This window comes from Cynocephalus volans, chromosome 1, assembly GCF_027409185.1.
Source record: "Cynocephalus volans isolate mCynVol1 chromosome 1, mCynVol1.pri, whole genome shotgun sequence".
NCBI lineage: Eukaryota > Metazoa > Chordata > Mammalia > Dermoptera > Cynocephalidae > Cynocephalus > Cynocephalus volans.
The window spans coordinates 118,816,858-118,838,934 of NC_084460.1; the positions used below are offsets into that span (position 1 = coordinate 118,816,858).

General features: G+C 37.1%; 1 protein-coding gene across 6 annotated transcripts in view; it reads right to left on the reverse strand.

The window, feature by feature from the left end:
• The window catches only part of SENP5 (SUMO specific peptidase 5), a 68,190-nt gene that overhangs the window by 32,961 nt on the left and 13,152 nt on the right, over nt 1-22,077 (reverse strand). For 2 of the 6 annotated variants that reach the window (XM_063107210.1, XM_063107211.1), the window contains exons 2-7: nt 10,300-11,843; nt 3,455-3,560; nt 3,171-3,309; nt 2,865-2,912; nt 645-712; nt 316-393 (exon numbers count right to left, since the gene is read on the reverse strand). In XM_063107210.1, coding sequence (XP_062963280.1) covers nt 354-393; nt 645-712; nt 2,865-2,912; nt 3,171-3,309; nt 3,455-3,560; nt 10,300-11,812 — 1,914 coding nt within the window. In that variant the 5' untranslated portion in view covers nt 11,813-11,843 and the 3' untranslated portion in view covers nt 316-353. Of the gene's footprint in view, nt 1-315; nt 394-644; nt 713-2,864; nt 2,913-3,170; nt 3,310-3,454; nt 3,561-10,299; nt 11,844-14,823; nt 15,024-22,077 lie in introns of all 6 variants that reach the window. The other 4 variants (XM_063107208.1, XM_063107215.1, XM_063107209.1 and 1 more) reach the window with 3 other exon arrangements.

Here is a 22,077-nt window from a genome sequence, read left to right on the forward strand (position 1 = left end):
AAGGGTAAGGGCCAGATGAGTTAAGTGTCTTATCCAAGTTTACACAGCAAGCTAACAGTAATGCTGGAACCATTAACTCCCAGCCCAGCGCTCTTTCAGTTATAACATATTCCAATCAACTGAATAAACTCAGAGTTTTACTAGTATCTCATCTTTCAAATAATAAGATGTAAAAGAAACAATTAAGAAAACTGTCACATTAAAAAGTCTGTTTCTAATTAATATCACATTGGCATTAAAGTTTTTATCCTTCCACCCAAAGTGCCTTATCACCTGCATTTCAAATTTAGAATAAAAAAGAAATAAAGAGAATACCTTTTTAGTCCATCTTTTTACTCCATTATATCCTTTGGTTACCAGCTGTCTATGAAAAAAGCTGTTGAAGAAGTGAACCTAGAACAGACACCAAATACAAGCAATGAGATTATATTAGGATGTGCTCAGATTTGACTTCAAAAGAAAATGAAAATTTAAAAATGCTTGAATATATAGACAAAAAGGGGAGGAAATTTTTCTTCTTAAAAATAGTGACCAAAATACAGAAAATACATGGTTTACAGAAGATTCTGTTCCAAATTTTCATTAGAATAACCTTATAGCTGTGGTCTATAGTCAGAACTGGAATGGGGCAATAAATAGATTACCTGAATCCAATCAAGTAGAGAAGCAACCTGACAAATCTCTCCAAATCAGGTGATAAAGTTGAAAGAGGCTATGAAGAAATGAGGTAACGATTACCTTGAACTCAAAGGATATGATTTACAAAACTAACCCTACATGAAGGACGTGGATTTGGAAGACTCCCGTTGTCATAACAACTATAAAAAGGCCTTAGCATGATCATTTCTAGTACCAAAAGAAATACCCTGGCCATTCAGATGTCAGGTCCTGCATCCCTGTCTTCAAATTTCTGGCTTATAAGTGGTATCAGCCCATTTGAGATAGAAGTACTGTGGTCTTAAAGTGTTCACTCAGTAACTTTAACTCACTTGAAATGATAAAACTGTTCACTTAATGTTGTGGTTCTCAGGCTGTGGTCACGAGATCAGTAATATCAGCATCACCTGAGAATTTAGAAATCCAAATTCTCAGGCCCCACCCCAGACATACTAAAGCAGAAATCCCAAGGGTAGGGCCAAGCAATCTGGTTTTATAAACCTCCTAGATGATTCTGACACACATTCTTTTGAGAAACATGCAGCTTAATACATGGATAAAAAGAGCTTGTAGTAGCTGTCTCTAGAGAAGTGATTCTCAAACATGGGGCACGTAAGAATCATCTGAAGGGATTGTTACAAAACAGACTGCTGGGCCCCACCTCCAGTTTCTGATTCACTTGATCTGGGTTGGGGTCTCAGAATGTGCATTTCTTGTAAGTTCCCAGGTGATGCTGATGCTGATGATGCTGGTCTGGAGACCACACTTTGAGAACCACTGCCTTAGTAAGTGATCTTTTAACCCCATGAAGGTTTAGAATTAAATGTAGAGATGATGAAAGTAAATTAAACCCTTGAAATTAACACTTTTATGCTAAAAATAATCTGTACGTGTTTACACTTAAACTTTCTGGTGATTAAAAGATTTCTGACATAATAGAGAATCTGACAGATTAACTTCATGATTCCAATTTATAATGCATGATAGATTTGATTTTTAAGTAGAAACTTATAAAACATTTCTCTATATCCGTGAACAGTGCTGGAATGTGGAATTCATTATATTTATCTATTTATTAGATTTCTAAAAGCTTTAAAAAGTACTTGAAAAGTTTTGCTGCCCATCAGGCATTTGAGTACTCGGAAAGAAATATTAATAATTAAATTTTAAAAGAGTGGTTCTTTTGGTGGCTTGCCAGTACAGGTATCCAAACCCTTGACCCTGGTGTTGTCAATATCACGAAAAAATAGTTTTAATATGTAACTAAGCTCTTAAGGGAATTTAGAGTTTATGAGGGTTGAGTTTATATTTGAACCGAGCACCAAAAGTTTATCAAAGAAGTGAAGATGAATACAATTTGATGGAGTTTGGATGTGTTGTCCCCTCCAAAACTCATGTGGAAATTTGATTTCCAATGTGGCAGTGTTGGAAACTGAGTCATGGGGGCGGATCCCTCATGAATGGATTAATGTTCTCCCTGGGGGAGGGGGGATTAATGAGTGAGTTCTTGCTCTATTAGTTCCCACGAGACCTCGGTCCTTAAAAAGACCCTGGCACCTTCTCTCTCTCTCTTGCTTCCTCTCGCCATGTGATCTGCTCTTACCCACCAGCAGCCTGCCACTTTCTGCCATGAGTAGAAGCAGCCTGAGGCCTGTGCCAGATGCAGCTGTCCCAAAATCGTAAGCCAAATAAACCTCTTTCCTTTATAAATTACCCAGTCTCAGGTATTTCTGTTATAACAACACAAAACGGACTAAAACACTATTTCACATTTCTATTTTTACCGATTTTTTTTTGTTTTGGCAGCTGGCTGGTACAGGGATCCAAACCTTTGACCTTGTTGATACAACACGGTGCTCTAACCAACTGCGCTAACCAGCCAGACCCCTATTTTACATTTGTAAAGAGAGTAAGCCTTTAAGTTAAATTTAAAAGCTTAAACAGTCCCTTTCGTGCATCTCCCCATCAAAAAAAAAAAAAGCCCCTTCAAGATAACAAACACAAATAAGTAGGAAAACACTGTCACCATGACTTTCTTATGCATAAGTGATTTGATAAAACATATGCTCAACCCTAGAACATGATCACAAAACCTAACCCTTTTTTAAAAATCTAAGGAACAAATAATTACATAAAGTTTAAATGCAAAAAACTACTCCTTTTAATACATAAGGACTCTCTCTCCTGAAGAGGAAATTTTCACTTACTTTGTCTGGGACTGCATCCATTATCAGCTCGCCATACATATTAATGACCTATAAAAAGTCAACATAAAACCAGCTTACTAACCCTACACAATTCAGAACATCCCAATCAGAATGAATAACATATTGATACTGCTAACAGTAATCAAACATTTTGGAACCTGGAGTTAGTGAATGAATCACTTTAGAATGGAACAAAGAATTTTTGATTCCAAAAGATAATTGTCAACCCAGAGGTTATAATTATATTCTGTTGACCAAGATCCTTTGTCACTTTTCCACTGTGCTGAGAAACTACAGTACACTAACCTGGTCATTTAGCCAGTTCTGACCATCCAGGGTCACCAGATCATCCATATCCAGCATGTGCTTATTGTAGAAGATGCGGAAGTTGCATTTTTGATGTCTGGCCCGATAGTTTGTTATTTCCCTATTGATAAACGATTTTCTAAAACAGAAAGATTTTAAAATGTAAAAAAACCCATGAATTTTATTCAATTTATTTCTAAGTATCTTTTTCCCTTGAATCAAGAGAAAAGTCACATAAGCAACAATTTTATTTTCAAGGGATTATCTGTAGCACATTGACATACCTATTAGAAAAGTCTTCATTAAACACATCTTTTAATCTTCCAAGGACGTCTTTTTCACTGAGTGGGACCAAACTGCCATACTTCTTCATAACTTCATCTAGGAAGCCTTAAATAAAAGAAGAAAAGTTAAGATGGATAAACAAACCATTTTCAACAAAGTCACTCTCCCAACACTTAACCTATACCCAATACTTATTCTTAACCTATATTACCACATAGTATTATATTACAATTAAAAAAAATTTTTTTTAATTATGTCTTTTTAAAAAAAAATAAAATAGATTAGGCCCTTATCGTTCTTTAGGTTGTTAATTTTTTTTAGGCCCTTATCTTTCTAATCTAGAGAAAAATGCTGTGACAAATCATTTCACATTGTAATTTTAAGCTACTCATGCTAAAAAACTAAAGACTGGAATTTTTCCATAGCTTATCCTTGGAGAAGACTCCTATCTCCTAAGGAGTGAAAACTAAAGGGCTTAACCTGGTTAAATGTGTCTATCCTTTTGGTAAGTGAAGGAATTTTTTTAAAAAATCACAATTAGAGAAAATTAATTGGTGAGATCGTCACTATTATTTGATAAAAGTGTATTATATCAGCAAGGGACAAATATCATACAATTTGACAATTATTATACTCATGACACTGAATAACCCTGTGAGGTGAGCTTTACTGGATAACAGTGAGGCATATTTTAAGATGGGAAATAGAATTTAAAGGGTGACTTTTTGGCCAGACTATATAGGACAGTCTTCAGATCAATTTAAGTAATATGTATATGCATGCAATGGCTTCCAGGAGGATCCACTGAAGAAACATACCTAAACAGGTCCTAAGAAATAAAACCAGGACATTATTTCTAAGCAAGTACAAACAAGCTGAGGCAAGGCTTAGAAGCTCACAAAAGTACAAACACGACTTATGACTTAGGCTGTTCACTGATGCTGAATGGGAGAGCAACAGCCTAGCTAACCATCAAGTCTGACAGTTAAGTCTACAGAGTTCAAATGAGAAAAACGAGGAGGGCTGTTGGCCACATATCTTGCCCAGCTACTTTTGTAACTCCAGGAATGGCCTCTGCTATGCATCAATACAAAACATACAGGAAAGGCTGGCCAGTTAGCTGAGCTGGTTAGAGAATGATGTTATAACACGAAGGTCAAGGGTTCAGATCCCCATACTGGCCAGATGCCAAAAAAAAAAAAAAGACTGGACAGGAAAGATCTCAACAGTGTCCCAGGAATGAAGTGTTTTATTTTGTACAGGGGGAGGGGCAGACAAGAGTGAAAAATCCATTTTTCCTCTCATTAATTTTCTACCAGAGTGGCTCCAAATTTGAAAGGCTTAAGACAAAAGCAGGGTCGAGTAAACAGGAAAAGAGGTATTTGTTTATGCCTGGTTCTGGTCTAGGCTTTAGGCAAATATAGAAGACAGTAAGGTAGTCCCACATTCCAACTTAATCAGTATAGGAAATAAAGATTTGGAGCTTCAAAATTGGGAACAGAGCATATATTTGCCTCTGGTGTTTACTGTACCATATCTTATAGTTACCCTTGTGTTTACAGGGTAATGGACCCAACAGAAGATAAGGAATCCCAACATTTGAAAAACTGCATTTAAGGAACAAATTTTATACAAAAATAATGGCCCTAACAACAAAAAATATTAAACTTTAGGCCCCACAACCTTGATTGAGGCTCCTCAAATAAGAAAGCAGTCTCCTCTACCAATGAGATAGGGACTCAATTCCAAACCAGTATCATGGGAAAGAGCTGTTCTTGTTAAATGTTATTTCTAGGTGGTATTATGGAGATTAAGTTGTTATATGGTTTTATCTGTATTTTTATTTTCACTTTTAGGTGATAAACATGGATTCCTTATGCAGTAGAAAAGCCCTACGAGATCTTCAAGAACCCGAGGTGATAATATCTCACTCATACACACCATTATCTCATTGTGACCACAGCAAAAAAAAAAAAAAAAAACAGTTAAAGAGCACTCATTATAAGATTTATAAGACAAGCACTAGCATATTTCATTTAATCCTTAATAATGACCTTGTTAGTTATTAAGATATTAGTTAACAAGATATACCTTGTTAGTTATTATAAAGATATTATCCCTACTTTACAAAAGGAGATACTGAAAGGTTAGGAAAGTTAAGAAGCTTCCCCAAGTACATTTAACTAGGATATGCAAGAACTAAGATTCCAGGCCACGTGACTATAGAAACTAGGCTGTCAGCTATTATGCTATGCCATCTCCAAAGCAAGAAACACCCATCATCTTTTCTCTACCAAAACAGTTTGGTTCTTCATTTCACCTTTCCCTTTTAATACCTGTGGGCCAAGAATTACCCAGAAACAGATCTCATAAAATGACAGTTAATGCCATTAGTCTTTACCCACTTACTTTCACTAAACTAATTAACTAAAAAAGGAAAAATGCATTTGGAATACACAATTTGTTTTGCTCCAGAGATACTTAAATTTCAATGTTACCCAAGAAACAAAGGATAAAATGTTAGGAAAAAATAACAGACAAAAACTAGAGTTCAAATTATAGTGTATCCTACAAGTATAAATAGTAATAATATGAAAAATAAAATCTGAGGTGTTATTTTGGAAGTTAAATTACCCATCATGTTAAACTGACTGCATTGGATAGTTTTTCCTTGAGACTACTGACCTGGGTCATATCCCACCCTGAATGTGAAATGAGTTTCACTGTGTTGAGCACATAAGAAATACAACCACTTGGTTCTCAACAAAATACACACCTCAGAAAGGTCCCACCAACAATAAGGAAGGTATAAAATATCTAAGAAACTTAAGAAATGTACAAAACCTACATGAAAAGCTGCAAACTACTACTAAGGGGAGTAAGTCAATAATTCTTTGTTTTTTTAGACAGGAAACTCAATATTGTAATGAATATAATTTTCCCTAAATTGATCTATAAATGTAATGCAATACCAAGAAAAACTATACTCCAATCCAAAATTCATCTCAGCACAAAAATTTGAGAACTTCCTAGAAAAAAAATTTTAATTAACAAAGAGAGGTAAATAAAGGGCAGGAGAAAAGAAAGAGGGCACAGTCCTGTCAATTACAAAACTAACTACAATAATTAAAGCAAAACAGTGCTAGCATAGAAAGAGACCAAGTCCTGAAAGAGACCCAAGGGCAGGTGGCACTTCTTAACCACAGGGAAAAGAATGAATTACTCAATAAATAGTATTAGAACTAAATCTTTTACTCACAGGTGGAATTCATTTTGGTGTAAAGAATGAGATAGGGACCCATCTTTACTTTTTTCCAAAGAACTAAATTAAAAATAACACATTAAAAGTCTAGAAGAGGGGCCGAGCCTGTGGCGCACTTGGGAGAGTGCAGCGCTCGCGGCGACGCTCCCATCCCGCCGCGAGTTCAGATCCTATATAGGAATGGCCGGTGCACTCACTGGCTGAGTGCAGGTCACGAAAAAGACAAAAAAAAAAAAAAAAGTCTAGAAGAGGCTGGCTGGTTAGCTCAGTTGGTTAGAGTACGCTGTTGTAACACCAAGGTCAAGGGTTCGGATGCCTACACTGGCCAGTCCCCCCCCCCCCCAAAAAAAATCTAGAAGAAAATAGAGTTAAAACATTTTTTATAAACATTTATTTTGTAAGTGAGAACAAGCTTTTTAAGTTTTTTTTTCCTAATATGTGTACGTGACCATAAACATTTTAAAATAAAGTGGCAGTCACCCCAGAATTCCTTTTGAACGTTCATATCCTTGAACATGTATTTCTTAAACATGTAAGTGGCATACTAACTCTTCCTGAAGCTGCTTTTTTCCATTCAATGACAAATAAAATCCTTGATTTGTCTTTGTTCAATTATTTCCCTAGGAAACACTGGCTAAAAAAATTCAAACTTCTGGGTCAAAGGGCATGCATAACTAAACTTCTAAATTTTCATTTATGATTTCTGCTATATACATATATATGATTTTAAAGTTTATTGAGTCAATTTGGTATATTTTTATTGCTTCTGAGTTTCCCACCATATGTAACAGTGTCTTACCAATATAAGATTATAAGAATGGTCTCCTGCTCAAACAACTCAATAACAAGAAAATTACCCAATTAAAAATTAGGCTGAGGACCTGAAGAGACACTTGTCAAAAGACAAACAAATGGCTGACAGGTATGGGGAAAATGCTTACCAGGGAAATGCAAATTAAAACCACAATGAAATATCATTTCACAACTGTTAGAATGGCTTTTATCAGAAAGACAAAAGATGGGCCGGCCCGTGGCTCACTCGGGAGAGTGCGGTGCTGATAACACCAAGGCCCCGGGTTCGGATCCCATATACGGATGGCCGGTTCACTCACTGGGTGAGCGTGGTGCTGACCACACCAAGTCAAGGGTTAAAATCCCCTTACCGGTCATCTTTAAAAAAAAAAAAAAAAAAAAGAAAGACAAAAGATAACAAGTACAGTAGTCCCCCCTTATCCACCAGAGATACATTCCAAGACTTCAGGTGGATGCCTGAAACCCGACTGCCATCCATTGGAACCCGTTTTCTGTTCATGTCTTCCACCCACCAATTCACGGTCTTTTCCATCTTAACTAAGCACTCATCGTGCACTGTAGCTGTAACTTTTGCAGTTTGTAGTGTAACAGCAAAACTAGCACAAATTTTTTTCCTTGTCCACAATTTGATGGAGAGAAGATTCATTCTTACTGTACATCACAACAATCTCAGCATATGTTTTTTCTTTTCTTGAGTCAAGAACTGTCACCTTTTCACTTGAAGAAATCCCTTTACTGCTTCTCTTTGGCTTATCTGAATTGCCACCATCACTGCTCTTGTGCTTTGGGGCCATTATTAAGTAAAATAAGGGTTACTTGAACACAAGCACTGCAATACCATGACAGTTAATCTGATTACCGAGACGGATACTAAGTGACCAATGGGCAGGTGGTGTATGCATCATGGATACACTGGACAAAGGGATTTACATCCCGGGCTGGACAGAGATGGACAGTGCAAGATTTCATCACTCTACTCAGAACATGCAATTTGAAACTCATGGGTTATTTCTGGGATTTTCCATTTAATATTTTCAGACCACAGTTGACTGCAGGTAACTAGAACTTTCACAAGCAAAACCACGGATAAGGTGGGGCCTACTGTATCGGCAAGGATGTGGAGAAAAGGGAACCCTTGTACACTGTTGGTGAGAATGTAAACTAGTACAGCCATTATGGAAAACAGTATGTAGGTTCCTCAAATAATTAAAAATAGAACTATCATATTTCCTTTGGATACATACCCAGAGGGAGAACTGCTGGGTCATATGGTAGTCATCTGTATTTGTTTCTAGTTATTAGAGAAATCTGTCTTTATTCTAGAATAGCATAAACAACAGATACAGTTTTCTAAAGATTTGCTAGGACTCTGTACTTTGTGCCTTTTTGTGGGGAAGAACTTCTTATACATTCTTAATGGTTAAAAAAAGTGTTCAAAATTGTTTAAATTACCAAGAAGTAACTCTCTCCTAACTCCCCAGAAAAAGCCATTTACAATAATTTGATACACCTGTCCAGATGTCCTATACAAATGCATGTGCACGTGTATATACACACTCATCCTACATATGGGCATATTTATCTTGTAACAAAATGATATACCATTTGTGACTTGTTGTTTTCACATTATATAGACATCTTTCAGTATCAAAATACAGATCTAACTTATTCTTAAACAGCTGCATAGTATACCATTGCCTGAATGTTCCATAATTTATCCTTCAATAGAAACATTCATTTTGGTTGTTTTCAAGTTTTTTAGTACAATAATACAAGTAATGCCCCTATGCAAGCATATTTGTACTCTTTTTTTTTATCTAGGATAAATTCCATAGAGAATGGACCAAAGACTGATAATGTCCTATTGTCTTCCAAAAATGTTCATACCAATTTATTTCATGGGAAAGATTTTGACGAGAAGGCTTTTTAAGGCACGATGTAAAAACTAGAAGCCAGAAAGTCAAACACAGATAAATTTTGCTATGTAAGAACTGAAAATTTATGTTAAGCAAAAATATCATAAACAATGTTGGGATATTGAGAGCTTTTATCTTTTGGGAGGGATAATTCTTATGACATTTATTGTTAGTAATTAAAACAACATGTGTACAACTAGAATGACGATGAGGTCCATGAAGGAAGGAATGAGTAAGTCTTGTTCATTGCTACATTCTTAGAAACCAGTGCCTGGTACATAGGAACTTCTCATATATTAAATAAATAAAACAGAAACAATCCAATAGAAAAACAGGCAAACGAAAACCATGCACAAACAAAAAACAGCCAATAAACACAGAAAAGGCCATTCGAACTTAAAAACTAAAAGCACAAATTAAAACAAAACTCTGTGATCTATAAGACTGGCAAACCTTAAGTATAAACTGGTTCAACTTTTTGAATGGTAATTTAACAATTCTCTTAAAATTTTAAGTGTGAATATTCTTTCACCAGCAATTCTAATACTGAGAACTTAACTTACAGAAACAACTGTATAAATATAAATAAAATTGTATAAAGAAATAATTTCATTGCACCATTATTTTACAGAAGAAACAACTGGAATCAATGCAAGTGGCCATCAATCAAGGATTAGTTAAATAAGTTATAGAACACCAATATAATGCAGCAATACAAAAGTCTTCCAGAAGAATGTCTAACTGCTTAAACGGAAATCCACATGTAAGAAGAAAAACACAGAACCTTCTAGAAAGGATAATGAACAGCAAGTGTGGGTTGGAGGATGAGGGAGAATAAAGGAAGAGTGCATACCAGAAAGACAAACTGACAGCTGTTCATCATCCACTGCAGATGTTTTTTGACTATTCTTCCCACCTCCCACTTGATTTTCTAGTTTGAGTCCACTGTACACCAGAGGAGCCTCCAGTGGACTTTTACAGTAAGGATGGTCCAGCAACTTAGAACTGAGAATGTTCTGCTTGAGAGATCCGTTTTCCTCCATCTGGTATGAGTTCTCATTTTGAACAGTCTCTTCAGACACAGGCCCATCTATACTACTTACAGATTTATCTCCTCCAGACACTGACAGTTTCACTCTGTCATCAGTGACAGCATTTGTCCAATTTTCCTGACCCAGAGTCACAATTTCTCTTTTGGTTTCTGAGATGAATACATTACCAGAATGATGTTCTGATAAGGGGATGTCATGAATCAGCTCTGTACACTCCCACTTAGGAGAGGAACAGGGTGACTGGTCCCAGGTATATGTGGCACTGCCATTCTGTTGGTCAGGGAATGCTTCATCTAAACTAAGCTCTTTGCCCAAGAAAGGGCTTCCTTTAGTGTGGCCATCAGGCACATGAGAGTTCTTTCCCTTCACCACAGCATTGCTGTCCATTTCCGGAAAGTACGGCTGATGCCGATAAGAAGGGTCTTTAGGTTCTGGGGAAGGGAATGGGCTGCAACTGCCGCCCTCACCGTTCCTCCTAAGGGTCTCTTGATGGTCCCCAGTGACCTTCTGCACCCAGCTTCGCTGGACTTTTCTTAGTTTGCAAATTTTGCTTTTTGTTCTGAAGTGCTGGGATCTGAGAATCCTGTATCGAAATCTAATCATGGATAATTTCTCATACATCATCAGAGGAGACACTTTTATCCTTCTATGTTGGTTAAGTTGGAACGTTTTTCGACTCATGGGTCCCCCATTCCTGTGGTGCTCCAGACCCTGGTAGCAACCGTAACAAAAGCGCTTTCTCTTATGGTTGCTCAAGGTGACCACAATCGTGCTGCTCTCACCTGGATTTTGGCTCTCCCCATTGAACTTCATGGGAAAATCAGAAGCTTGTGGCTCTGTCCTAGGTCTTTGACCACTGGCCTGACCTAAAACACTATTTGCTGGTAAGTCAGCAACCACCTTCAAGAGACTTGTCTCCCCACAGTATTCATGGTCAGAGTTCTTTGCTGATGACAGCAACTTCTCTGCTTGGAGTTTCAGGAGAGTGCTTGAGGATGAAATAAAGTGTTTACTGTCCTTTCTTTTCACTTTTGAGGACAAAGTACTAACGTTTTGAGTTGCCACATTGGACTTGGTCTTAGTAGAAAAATGTTCATCCTGTATCCACGTTTTCTGGATTTGAAGGGCCTTCTTTCTACACTGGAAATGCCTCAAATGTCTATTCCTATTAACTGGCCTTCCCAACTTAGCTTTCAGTATGCATAAGTGTTGCTGCAAATAAAACTTCTTAAAGCCTCCAAACCCAGTATTCCACTTCTCAGAAAAGGCTAAGTGGATTTTTTTCCTCCATAGAATTTTCCTGTGTTTTTTCATTTTTCTGATGCATAATGATATCTGGATGCAGCTGTAAAGAAGAGAAAGAAAAGTTACATTTTGATCTAAAAATAAGGTCATGAAGACATATTTGCAGCAATTAAGGTAAAAAACTGAAAAAAGAGCATATACACTTCAGACTATCAGACATAATGAAATTCTACCTAATCAAGGTTTTCAGGGAAGAAATGAGTACTCTAACAAGATCTCATTTACTGTACACCTGCCTGAGAGAAGTTTCAAGAATCATTTCCCAGTTTCTGGTAGAATGCACAGGGCAGAGACAAAAGAGAAAAAGAATTTCTAAGTGTTGGCTCTGCTTCTCATTAAGTGACTTTAAGGAAGTCACCCAAATTCTGTGTTCTTATTTACAAAATGAAAGATGGGAAAGGGAGAAGGAAATAAATACCACTTACGACTGATTCCAATCCATTTATTTATAATTTGCCCAGAGCAAAACAATTCGTTTCGTACAGCAAATTTTTAAAAGAAAGGGCAGGTACTTTTACTCTGTAGTTATCCACAGGTAAATAAATATTCAATAAATACATGTGCTATCAGTATCTCAGGTTCTTCTTTTGCCAAATATTTGGTCTTCCCATTTCCTGGCATACAACTCTTAAAATCCATGTAATCTCCAAAGTAACAAATGTCTTTTTGTATGCTAATAATTGACTGATGGCTGGCAGCACCTAGGTAGCTTGAGGAAGGGAGCTGGTCACCAGAAAGACAAAGTATGAGTACAGGGTGGGGACTTTCAGCCCCAACCCCCAGCCTCTGAGGAGGAGAGAGGGCTAAAGGTTAAGCTGATCAGCAATGGCCAATGATGTCATCAATCACGCCTATGTAATGAAGCTTCCATAAAAACCCAAAAGGACTGGGTTCAGGGAGCTTTCAGATATCTAAACACACAGAGGTTCCTAGAGGGGGGCACCAGAGAGAGGACATAGAAGCTCTGTCCTCCTTTGCATAGGTAAGTGTTTCTCTGACTTCTGTGAGCTACTCCAGAAAATCAATCAAACCCAAGAAGGGAGTCATGGGAACCCCAATTTATACCTATAGTCTGTCAAAGCACAGGTAAAACAATCTGGGGTTTACAATTGGCATTGGAAGTAGGAGGCAGTCTTGTGGGACTGAGCCATCAACCTGTGGCATCTGATGTATCTTCAGGTAGACAATGTCAGAACTAAGTTGAATTAGAAGACACCCAGCTGGTCACCTGAAGAATCTGCTGCAGAACTGATTGCTTGCATGATGTGTGGGGGCATCTGGTGTCAGAAGTGTGTTGTGAGAATATAGTAAGAGAAACTGAGTTTGTTTATTCCCCTATATTCTTAGGGATATATATGCAGGGACAGGACTCTAACAGGTGCTCTCACCCAGTTATGGTTCTGGCTCTCAAGTGAATATAAGGAAAAAGAACCAACACAAGCATACACACATGAATTTCAGGAAAACACTGAGAGATGGCAGATGGAAATGAATGACAGTCAAAACCAAACATGATTTTCCTCCAGGATTTAATATGATTGATGGATCTTGGATGTGACCAGTGCCATTTTATACACAATAAGCACAAAATAGCTGCCAGCCTTTTCCTTACAAGAAACCTCGCGGTTTCTGAGAAATAGAAACTCCTCTACTTCTGCATGGGTGCAATCTTCCACCTGATTGCATCCGCCAGCCTTATCTTCCACTCTAGCACCAAACCCCTTCCCTGATTATGTCAGCCTTCCCTACAGTCTATATAAGTTCTCCCACCCCCAGCCTGGTGCTGCCCTCCATTTTGAGCACAGCCCAGCAGATTTTCTCCCTTTAATAAAGCTTGAACATCACCTGGCATTTTGGCGCATTTCCTTTCAATGATCTAATATTATTGGAGGCTCTTTGGCTTAGAAATAAAGGCACCAACCATTGCAGGTAGACTAGAAGAAATACTAGACTATAAATGAGAAACCAATATTCTAATTTACTAACAACCTACTAAGGAAAAGCTGTATTACAGAATAGCTGACCAGGTAGCTCAGTTAGTTAGAGTGTGGTACTGATAATACCAATGTCCAGGGTTCGATCCCTGTATCAGCCACCAAAAAAAAATAAAATAAAATAAAAGCTGTACTACCTTTCTGTGCATCAGTTTTCTCTGGGGAAAAAATAGAGGACTGAAGATATGTTTACCTAAAGTCCCTCTCCAAATCCCACTGAGATGACAGAAGTCATTTTTAAAAAGGCAAAAACTCTTAAACATAAAGACAATGAAAGAGGAGACAGGAGCGATAAGATTTTTGAAAGAGGCAAGAGATGAATGAGTGATAACAGACTTATTACCAAGTTGAAAGAGCTGAAATCTAAGCCAGCAGTAGGAGAGGCCAAGAAGCAGCAAGCTACAGGACCTCAGAAAGGCTCAAAATTGGAGGTAACAAACACTTAATGAAGATCAGGAGTATGGGTGGAGCTGAAAAAGGAATGACTTGTTGAAAGTCTGAATAAGCAGCAGTCAGACCCCCAGAACCCTTCTACCCTGGCAGATAACATTTGCATTTTCTGGGGAGAATGAACCAGAACAGTTGGGCACATCGTGTGCAACTGAGGGCAGAGGTACACTAGGACGACAATTGAATTTACACAGTGAATTCCCTTCCCAACCCTTTCTGCCCTCAAGGAAGAGACACAGTCTGGCTGGGGGAAGAGGGGGGATTTCATTCAAAGAGAAAAGACCAACAGACAGTGACATTTGGGAGTGCCTCAACAAAAAAGGCCTGGAACAATACTCTAGAGTGTATCCTAAAGTTTAACAAACAATTAGACCCCAATCTCTCCCTAACTCCACAATAGCAGGTAACCATCCCTCCTCTACCCAAGATTGAAAGCTTATCCTTCAGAACGGATAAAATGTAAGGTCTGCAGACAGAGGGATTCAGGCACAGTTTGAAGATGGAATTATATAGTGAATATGAGACTCCCAACACTCTTTCCCATTCATCTCCCAGGACCCTGGCAGTCTATCTTACCCATTCAAGTAGAAGACTGAAAGGTTCTTCTCTGGAGAACCTGCTTAGTACACAAGAAAATCCATAAAGATACAGGTATTCCCTACAAAATGGCCCGGCATGGCCCACAGAAAATCCCAAAATTGTCAAGTCCCACATGTGTTCAGTTTCCAAGCAACTTCTTCATGGTCATTCTTTAGAGGCCAAGCATCACCAGGTCTCTAGGGATAAAAAGCAGAACAAAAGAAATAAAAGCAAAAATTAAATACAGATTAGTAACTTCGAAAAACTAACAGGGAGGGAGAGAAAAGGGAGTTATTGCTTAATAGGTACAAAATTTCAGTTGGGGAAGATGACAAGGTTCTGGAGGTGGGTGGTGGTGACGGGTGCACAGCAGTGTGAATGTACTTAAGGCCACTGAACTATACATATAAAAATGGTTAAATTGGTGAATTTTATGTTATGTATATTTCACCACAATTTTTAAAAAGGAGGAGGAAAAAATCTAACACTATCCTCAAAGAGGTAAAAGAAAATACTATATCCACTGAAGAAAAAAAAAAGGATTTTTTTTTAAAAAAAAAACAATTGAAAACAAGAAAAGGGCCTTGAAAATTAAAACAGCAGAAATGAAAAGCTCAACAGAAAGCTTGGAAGTATAAAAAATAAAATAAAATAAACCAAGTCAAAAGACAACTGATAAACCAGAAGAAAATATTTACAACATATATTATAAAGGGCTAATATCCCTAACATGTAAAGAACTTTTTTTTTTTTTTTTTTAAAAAGATTACCAGTAAGGGGATCTTAACCCTTAACTTGGTGTTGTCAGCACCACACTCTCCCAAGTGAGCCACGGGCCGGCCCCCAGGTAAAGAACTCTTAAACTGAAGGACAAAGGACAAAAAACCGGATGTGGAAAATGGGAAAAAGACATAAGAGACAATTCACAAAGATTTTTAAATGGCCCTGAAACATGAGAAAAGATATTCAACTTCACTCATAAGAAAATTGGCAAAAATTGGCAACACATTCTGCTGGTGGAAGAAAAAGGTCTTTTCACACTTTGCTAGTGGGAATACAAAGTGATACAATGTGGAGGAGGAGAAGTGGTGGACAAATGGATACAAAACTATGCTAGCTACCCTAACTGAATACTGTGCAGTATATGCATTTATTGGAACACACTGTACCCCCACAAATAAAATAAAAGAACTTTTCAAACAAAAAGAAAAAAAAAAAAAAAACTGATACAATCTTTTTGGAGTGGAATTTGGTCATATCTAATAAAACTATGAAATAATCTACTTTTTAATCCAACAACCCCACTTTAAGGAATTTACCCTGAAGACACCAGCAATAATCACAAAAATACATATGTACAAGGCTATTCAATGTAACATTGTTTGTAATAGCAAAATATCAGAAACAACCTGAATGTCCATACACAGGAGTGGCTGAATTATCTTATGTTTATCCACACAATAAATGAAGCTGTAAAAGAATAAGGATGAGCTCAATGAACTAACATGGAACGATTTCCAGGATATATCATTAAGTGAAAAAGCAAAGTTCAAATGGATATCAATAATATGCCACCACATGATGGGAACAAGGTGGGAACAGAGTGAAAAGAATGGAGGAATTGGAAAGGGGCAGAAGAGACAAGAAGGGGAATAGTACTTCTCTGAATATGGCTTTTTGTAAAGTTCTGACTTTTTAGAACCATATTAATGTTTTGAATGGTTAATTTATACAAATAATTAAAACCAACCAGAACGCAGGAAGAACCCAAAATGAAATACAAACCATAAAAAATGAATCTAACTGTATTTCAAATGAATAACATAACCACACTGAAGAGAGTAGAGAAGATTTAGCCAAAGTAATAATGGAAAACAGTATTTTGGCTGTATGCTCTAAATCTAAAGACAAGGGAATTATACAGAAATACTCAGGGCTGGCCAGTTGGCTCAGCTGATTGTAGCACAGCCTTATAACACCAAGGTCACAGGTTTAGATCTCAGTACCAACCAGCCACAAAAAGAAAAAAGAAAAGAAATACTGTACATTGGTTGGCAAATTTATTTTTCACAGAATTGTGTTAATTCTGAAACTACTTTGTAAGTATTCTAATATGAGCAAATAAGTAGATATTTTGTGAATAATCAGAAGTAGGTTTCTCACTGTTGGAGAAAGAAGCTACAAAGAACAAAAGAAAGAAAGTGAGAATTAAATCCATGGTGCCAGACTGAAATCAGAGGAATCAGGGCTGGCTTGTTAGAGTATGGTGTTATAATATCAAGGTCAAGAGTTCAGATCCCAACACCAGCCAGCCGCCAAAAAAAAAAAAAAAAAATTAAAGATTACAGGGCACTTAAAAAATAAATAAAATTTTTAAAAAAGTTATCAGTATGAACTCAGTGTTTAATTTACCTACAGCCATAGATATAGAAGTGTACATATACATATTTTCTAGCTCTGTCTGCTCAGAGGGCCTAGAAGCAGCACCATTTTAGTAGCAATGAGTACCTCTAGCACACAGATCTTGGTTTCTAAATATTATTCTTCACTTAAAGAAATGGCTGCTGCTTCCAGAGTTGGGACAGAGGAAACATAAGACAAGCCTGGAGTATCATCAGGGTGCCAGAAAGTATACAGTTCTCAACAAATAATGACAACATGTCAAAATGACACAAGAGCCAACCTAAAGGGACTCACAATGGCCAAGAAAATTTTGAGCAACCAAATATAATGACAGTAATGGATTATAATCCAAGAATAAAATATCAGAGTTTACAGTGATATAAAAAACTGACTAAATAAATAAAAGGGGAGGTAAATGAAAGGGATAGCTCTTCTTCACACAGAATTTCAAATTAATAAATATAGAAGGAATGATGGAAATAGAAAACTTAGAATTCAACCCCTCTCAGAAATAACTGACTCAGGCAAGAATCATCAATGGATGCTAAAATTTGAGGGTAAAAGTACAATGAAAAAAAGATGTTTACATAGTCTCAAAGTATCTCCTGTCAGATACGAAAAATTACAAAGGGAAAAATAGTAACTTTCAATGGAAAAACATGGCAAACATTACCAGGTGATCAAGGTTAACATCAACAGTATGAGACACATGGACATATATCATATGCCTCATGATATGGCACAACATCACTTTTTTGGAACTGTCAAAAATGTATAACCTAAATTTCAACACAAGGAAACAACAGACAAACCCAAATTGAGGGACACTCTACAGAATAACTGGCCAATACTCTTCAAATGTGTCAATCAAGGTTATGAAAGACAAAAACAGATTGAGGGACTGTCCCATATTAAAGAATTAAGACTAAGGAGACATGACAACTAATGCAACATGTAATCCTAAATTGAATCCTAGTCCAGAATAAGAAAATGAACAGCTGACTAAATTCGAATAAAGCTTGCAGATCAGTTAACAGTATTACTTAATGTTAATTTTGTGGTTTTGATAATGTGCTGTAGTTACATAACATAACTTTGGAGAAAAGCTAAGTGAAGTGTGTACAAAAATTTTGTAATACCTTTGCAAATTTTTCTGTAAGTTTGAAGTTATTTCAAAGTTTAAAAAAAATTTTTTTAAATATTTAAAATTTTAAGTAAATCTCCCAGAAAGTACCACGAAATAATAGACCAAAAATAACAAAGATAAGAAAAGGAAAGGATCAGACAGTTGCAGGGAGCCCTAAGCATTTTCTAATTGTTAAGCTTTCCCTTTTCCACTTGAGAAACTGTTTTAGACACTCTATGCTCCACTGTAGACTCTGGCCCCTGCCATTTACCCTGCTTGCCTCCTGGGCCCGCTATCTATGAGATAACAGCAGTCTCACACCTCCCAGAGGCCAGAGGCAAATTAGGCCCCTAAAGTGACCAACGGACTGTGTCCAATCAGCCAGTCCAAATTAGCAGGACAGCGTCCCTCATTTACATAAGAGGCCCTGAATGGGAACCTGGGAGGGAAAAGGGCGGGAATTTCAGCTATATAAGGGGGTCTTTTCCTTTGTTCTGGGAGACACTGATCTAGGAGTCTTTACTTCCAGTGCTCTCCTTGCTTGCAAGCAATAAAGTGCTGTAACATCAAAAAGAGCTGTAACACCAAAAAGAGCTGTCAACTATTAGAAGAGCTATAAAACCAACGTTGGTCTTGGATTCCTCTGTGCAAGCGCCTCACAACAGGACCAGGAGATTAAATATCCAATTAAGTTTCAGAAAAAGACAAAGTACAGAAGGGAGGTGTCAAATACATAATTCAAGAAAATTCCCAGAATTAAAGGACATGAAGTTGCACATGGAAAAAAGTTATCAAAAAACCAGCACAGTGAATGAAAACACTCATACCAAAGCATATCAATCAGAACAACGGGGGCAAAAACACTTTCTACAAGCTTCTAGGAAGAGTGACAAAAAAGGAGAGATATATTAAGTATCAAGAATAAGAATGGCAATGGACTTAAGATTGGAAACTAGAAGGAAATGGAATAATGCCTTCAAAGTTCTGAGGGAAAATTATTTTCAACACAGAACTTTATTTAGACCCAGCCAAATTATCAATCAAGATCAAGGACAGAGAAAGGCTTCAGAGACGTAAGTCATCAAAATACATACCTACCATGCACCCTTCCCAGAGAGCCACAGAAGGAGGATCTCTGACAAAATAAGGGAGTAAATCAAGAAAGATGACATGGGATCCAGAAAACGAGATCCAAAACAAGAGACAGGAGACAAGCAAAGGGCACACTGAATGTAACAGTAAAGAAAGATGCAGGATGGCCAACTGTGCCTTAGGCCTAGAGAGCCACCAATCCAAAAGGAAGAGATCAGAAAGCTCTGGGAAAGATGTCTCCAAGGATGTGAAACTGATAGAATATCTATAGTGTATGAATGCAAAGACAGGAGGTACACACGACTGGAAGAGAAACTGAAGATAAATTAGTAATAAGTACAGAGAACACTAAACAAAAAATAAAGACAATTGTTTCAGTAACAATAAAAATTGTAGAAGAAAAAACAGTGGTTGTAAATCATAACATACTACACAGCTTAGGTATGACTACCATTTACATAATCATAATAAGGTAAACACTGATCTAACCCACTGGTTCTCAACCAGGTACTCTACATCACACCCCAAACCAACATTTGGAAATGTTTGGGAAATACTTGGTTGTTACAATGAATTCAGGTTGGTATTGACATTTAGTGCTGGGATCTAGGGATGCTAAATGTCATGTAACAGACAGGATAATGAAGAACTGTCTCACTTAAAATGACAATACTGTCCTCATGTGGAGAACTGATTCTAGCCAAAATTATGGCATCACTATATTGGGAAGACAGAATTGGAGGATAGGTAAATATGTGCATGTACAGTATACAGAAGAGAGGAGCAGATGTGAAAGAGAACTAAATCTTCACCTTCTAGTCAACAGATAAAGCCTAAAACCAGGTAATCAAAAGTAACATCATAAAAAGGTAACTTAAAGACATGTTGTTTATACCAAAAGAACAGCTCAAAGATTTGAAAGAGGTTGCCTTTGGTGAATAGGAAATGGTAGAAAGGGGAAAGATTCTGGGAACTAAGTCGGGAAAGTGGACTAGAGGTTTCTGCCTTCAATGTATAAATTTCCACTTTGTCCCTTTATTAAGCACTATCAAGTATGTATGATATCCCCCAGTCCAGAGTCCAGATAATAATCCTTCTCCACTCCAGATATAAATCTCTAGTTACCCTGTTCATGTGTATAGGGAGAGGAAAGGGAGGTCAGATCTGGAAATATTTTTCTTAAACAGACTTTCAAACAACTCCTATTTTTGTCCCACCTTCACCTCTCTACTTCCACAGTACATGACACAGCTAATCCTGAGATTTTTAAAGGTTCAGTAACACAAACATGACTACTTCTTGGCTCTTTCCACTGCTGTTTAGGATTCAGCTTTCTCAAGTCTGCTAATAGGTTACCACTAGTCTTTTCTACTTTCAGCTCTCAGGATTTTGTTGTTATTCTCGTCACTCCCGCTCTTTGTCATCTTGAGGTTTAAAACAACTCCTCTACTGCCCCCTCCCCCCCACCCCACCCCCAGCTGTTTTAATGGAGTTCTCAGGCTGGCATGGAATTAAATCTACCATCTTTACCATGATACAATGTTGAATGAAAAAAAAAAAAAATCAAGTTGCTAAGCAATATGTATAAGCCCATTTTTGTTAAAAGGAAAAATACATATATATGTTTGAATATGTGGGAAAAAAATGTCTAAAAGGAAATACACCAAACTATTAAATAGTTTAGGGCCACAGTTGCCAAACTGTGCCCAAGGCACAACCTGGCGTTCTGCAGTAAATTCACAAGGGCAATACAGGATATTCTAAACTAGACAGATTGCTTGATAGGTGCTTTGAAAAAGAAGTAAAAGTAAATAAGAGAGAAAAAGTGATATTCCACATCCGTCAAACATCCCATAAATTACTAGTTCAAGGTAGTTCAGTTTCAATGAAGATCATACTATGTTCCTTTTGATAACATATCTTTGCAAAGCTGAGTTTTTGTTGGTTGCTGTGATTAAAAAAATACTATGCAAATATCAATTTGGAATAAAAATATGGATAAAAAATAAAAATTTTTAAAATGTTTAAATTAAGGGGCCGGCCCGTGGCTCACTCGGTAGAGTGCGGTGCTGATAGCGCCAAGGCCCCGGGTTCGGATCCCATATACGGATGGCCGGTTCGCTCACTGGCTGAGCGTGGTGCTGACAACACCAAGTCAAGGGTTAAGATCCCCTTACCGGTCATCTTTTAAAAAAAAAAAAAAAAATGTTTAAATTAAGAAAATAAATAAAAAGAAATATGGGTGGCAGTGTCCAATATGATTACATTTTGACTGCTCAACAAGTGTATACAGTACATAACTGTGGTTATTTAAAAATGAAATAAAAATACTACCTTGTCTTTCAATTTATGTATTTTTAAAACAACTATTAGGTTGCTAGAGCATAAACACTTATTAAGTTATTTAGAACTAGAATAAATTAAACTGTCAGGACTAGGCACACTGTGAAAAAGACATTAAGGGGGCTGTGAACTGAGAAAGTTGGGAACCTTTGGTTTTGGGTTCTGTATTTTACTTTATCAGTATAAAAACTTATTAGTATGAAATAGACAATGTAATTCAAATAAACTGTCATTATGATATATAGATGCTCCTTGACTTAAAATGGGGTTACATCAGATAAACCCAC